Source organism: Epinephelus lanceolatus, chromosome 6, assembly GCF_041903045.1.
Source record: "Epinephelus lanceolatus isolate andai-2023 chromosome 6, ASM4190304v1, whole genome shotgun sequence".
Lineage (NCBI taxonomy): Eukaryota > Metazoa > Chordata > Actinopteri > Perciformes > Serranidae > Epinephelus > Epinephelus lanceolatus.
In genome coordinates this window covers 23,283,632-23,287,901 of record NC_135739.1, presented here as the reverse complement: position 1 = coordinate 23,287,901, position 4,270 = coordinate 23,283,632, and the positions used below count along the sequence as shown (strand labels likewise).

At 40.7% G+C, this 4,270-nt stretch overlaps 1 protein-coding gene across 1 annotated transcript; it reads left to right on the top strand.

Moving 5' to 3' along the window:
* The first annotated feature begins 1,270 nt into the window (after nucleotides 1-1,270).
* Nucleotides 1,271-4,007, top strand: LOC117254049 (uncharacterized). Its single transcript, XM_033622023.2, has 8 exons — nucleotides 1,271-1,618; nucleotides 1,846-1,913; nucleotides 2,043-2,112; nucleotides 2,558-2,625; nucleotides 2,754-2,846; nucleotides 3,106-3,250; nucleotides 3,577-3,678; nucleotides 3,792-4,007. Exons 1-8 carry the CDS (start codon nucleotides 1,271-1,273, stop codon nucleotides 3,855-3,857), a joined length of 960 nt encoding a protein of 319 aa, XP_033477914.1. The 3' UTR covers nucleotides 3,858-4,007.
* Nucleotides 4,008-4,270: the final 263 nt, after the last annotated feature.

Below are 4,270 nucleotides of genomic sequence, written 5' to 3'. Positions count from 1 at the left end.
TACAGAAGCTCAACAATGTGCTGCTGTGGCAGGGGGTGCAGCAAAATGTATTTTAGCACATAAAAAGACCCACCCAAAAGTATAAATCAATATCAGTTTAGTGTATGTTATATTTATATTTTCACTGCTTTACTAACTGATGGAGGCAGAGTAGCAACTCTTGTGTTCTGCTAAATATAATCCCTGTTTTTATCAATCAAGTCAGGTGATTTTGAGATAATAGTTCCTCATCTGAAATAGCTGTCTGACAGCAAGGTAAAGTAGTAAGAATATTCTAAGTATAAGCCTAGTGTACAAATTTTTGTCAGGTGTGCCTTTTTAAATTTGGCATAAGCTAACCAACTGAGGCAGCATTTGCTCAGTATCATTTCATTTTATGTACATGATGGGGGGGGTTATTGTTAACAAACACTGTGATTCTGTCTGTTGTGATTTTATATGTGGCTAAATGGTGTCTGGATTCTGTTCCATTCTATCACTGTCCATAGTTGCCACTGGAAACCAGTTTGAATCAAGATGTTTGAATGATTTCTGATCATTCCTAATATATATTTGCCTGTGTCCAGACCTGTATCCGCCCACGCCATCAAGTTCAAGTTGACTGATTCATCTGGCATTGTTTGCCCCCATTTTTCCCTGGTGAGTAAGTGGCTTAATTTTGATCCACAATAACCATTTAGCACTGTTAGCTCTATTAACACCATTAGCAGGGTCAGTGGGGCTAGTGGTGCTAACATAATTATGTCCTGTAAAACTTACCTAAAACACCTCAATCTTTAAATGTGCATATATTTTATTACTGTATCATATGTTTAATAAGCTGTGTAAAATGTTTAGTCAGTAGAAACTTCATCGGCCAAATAAATACAGTAAACAGCATTTTCCTTTGAACTGTTGTGAAGTAGAAGTAGAAAGTAGCAGAAATGGAAAAACCTCATAATTGTTCCAGTCACACATTTCATGCCTTTCATGCTCTCAATAATAGGTTACTATTGGATGTGTGTTTATTTTTCCTGATATTTCTAATTCAGCTATTATTATCAGTTGTGGTAATGGTTGCTGTTGTAGTAGTTGCAGTGGTAGTATTCAAGTTTGTTATCACTCAGCCAGCTAATTGGGGGCATTTATTGTATCAGTATCCCTGACTTTAATCCTTATAAAAGTGTCTCATCTCTTATCAGTGTGTGTCATGTCACAGGAGCCCAGTAAGCTTCATATAGATCATTCTTCTGGACAAGTTCAGTGATAATAAGGAGAAACAGCACACAAAATGTCCGCCAAACACATGGATCTGCATCCAGAGTCTCAACATGCTATGAAGGAGATGAACGAGAGAGACCTGCTCTCCATTCAAGGGACACTGAAAGTGGATTTGGTGGACACAGCCAACCTACCCACTCTGTCTCCATCTTCACCTCCACCATCTTCTCCTGTTGTCCCTGCTGGTAAAAACATCGGCATCCACCCTCAGCCAGTGGAAAGCCTGGGTGGTGGAGGAGATGATGGGTGCCTCCCCCTGGCAGCAGCCCCAGTGAAGTCTGCTCCAGATCTGAATGTTGAACAAATGCAACATGTCTCGAGCGCAGCTGCCAGTTACTGCGCTGCTCCTCCACAAACAGTAAGAACCTGGTCAAACACACACACTCTGAACCATCTTCACTGGTTGGTTGCTAGCATCAATGGCATCATGACTCTTAGTCTTGTTACTCTACACATGTCACTGCAGCTCATTCAAGCAGTTACTATATTTAAAAGAAAGGGGAGAACTCTGACACCTGGTAGACAACATCATGTCACTACTGCAGCTTGTCTAACCACCTGGTCTGTGTGTGTTTGTGTCTCCAGTGTAACAATGTGCCACTGACAAAGCTTCCTGAAGGCCTGACCCAGAACCTGCGTCCTGTTGGAGTGGTGTAAGTAACACACACATGAATGCTAACAAATACACACACACATTTACGCAGATATTGAGCTTCTGTATGTTTCTTTGAACACAATATTTTATCATTATAATGTAACGCTGTCTCTCTTTTTCTATGTAGTTATGGTGAACTGGTGTATGAGGTTCCAGCAGATGTTATTCTTTTTATCTCTGCTGCTGAACTACAAACAGTAAGAACCTGGTTAACCACACACACTCTGAACCATCGTCACTAGCTGGTTGTAGGCATTAAGTTTAGTAGCATCACTGTGGGAGAATGATATCAATGCTGAAACAATCACAGCTCTACCTGAGAAACACACACATCTATTCTGGACGTGCAAACTTTGTCATGTATATATAGTTTTAAACTCCATTTAAAAAGGAACTATTTAGAAGATGAAGCTGTCAATTCACACCATCTAGGTGCTCAGTGTTAAGGATGCACGGATTGAGCTCAAATTCAACTTACAATTTAAGTGAATTGCAGATTGACTAGGTTTTCTTTAAGTGAAGTGACTGGCTGTGAAACTAAAAGAGAGGGGGGGACTCCTGGTACCTGACACCTGGTAGACAACATGATGTCACTGCTGCAGCTTGTCTAACCACCTGCTCTGTGTGTGTTTGTGTCTCCAGCGTAACAATTTCTTAGTGACAAAGCTTCCTGAGGGCCTGACCCAGAACCTGCGTCCTGTTGGAGAGGTGTAAGTAACACACACGTGGATGCAAACACACACACACAAGTGTACACAGATACTGAGCTTCTGTATGTATCTTAAAACACAATATTTTGTATTATCTAATGTATCTCTGTCTCTCTTTTTCTGTGTAGGAGGGGAGAGCTGGTGTACGAGATCCCAGCAGACAGTTTCACTCTTTCCGACTCTGCTGCTCCTCCACCGTCACAGAACAAGAAGAAGTCAAAGTAAGTGAACGCTGGCCCGTTTTGGTCAAATTGTGCTTTTCTAGTTTATGACTGGCCCATGATATGTGGCAGTGGCCACCAAGCCATAACCGAACCCGCTCACATTTTGTTTCTTGCAGCTGTTGTTTGACAGCAGGTGATATTTATTTAAGAACATGCTAGTACGGATATCAGCCCAGTAAAGCCCATGCAAGGATGCATTTCACCTATGTCTTGCATTATCACTATTTCTTTCTAACATTCTTCTGTCTTCCAACAGAAAGCCAAAGTGTGAAGACAAACAGGACGATATAAAGATGCCGCTAAATGCCTTCATGCTGTTCTTGAAAGAAAAGAGGCTGAAATTGGCAGCCGAACTGGCCATGACTGAAAGTGCAGTGGTGAACGCTGTGCTGGGACACAGGGTAAGTGTGTTCGCTCTGTGAGACCCTCAGTGTTACACAACCTTCATCACAGTTGGTAAAAGACTCTGCAGATATGCTTGATATTTAATTCTCTTACTCTGAATCCTCGCATCTTGACAGTAGTTTCTGGTGATTTCTATTTAATGTCACATTACCAGCAAATTTAAACCGAGGATTTCCAGCATTTTACGACACTAACGCACTGTGGGAGTTTGTGGGTTCATTCTCTCATTAATGTAGATCTGATATTTTTCATGCTCCTGTTTATGCGGCCTGTAGTTTTGTGTCCGTCCATATGCTGATAGTGTGTTGTCGTCTGTCCACAGTGGAGAACACTGTCAAAGGAGGAGAAGGCCAAATACTATGAAGCAGCACGCAAAGAGAAAGAGCTCCATGAGCAACAGTACCCGGACTGGTCACCCCGCTCTGTATGTGCACTCTGCTGACATTCAACTCATACATGTTAGCATTACTGAAAAGAACCTTGTTTATTTAGCTGATGTCAGATGGAAAACATCTAATTATGTTTGTTTCTGTGTAGGGCAAAAAGAAAAAGAAGGAGAAGCCAAAGTACCACAAGAAGAAGTCATCTCCGTCTGTAAAATAAATACATAAATTAATTAATCAATAAAACACCGTACACTACACCGGTGGATCTCAACCTTTTCTTGGATCAGCGTCCCCGTGTCCAATATCCAGGTACCTTACCATCTCCTATCAGATAAATATAGAGTTATATCATTAAAAAACATGTCAGTGAATGCAAAATAACAGATTTGATTAAACTAACTAAAATATTAAATTAGTTTTTCATATAACAAAAAAATCCATGTGAATAGAAATATTTTTGAGCAACAGTTGGAAATTTGACATTCAAACTTAAACTAGGTCTCATTACTGATCACAAACAGCAGCAAATCAGAAAGTGGTGATTCTGGTGCCAGCTAAGGAGCACTCTTACAAATTGATCCAACTGAAAACAAGAGCAGCCCACAAAGGAAAACATCTGAGGCTACAGGA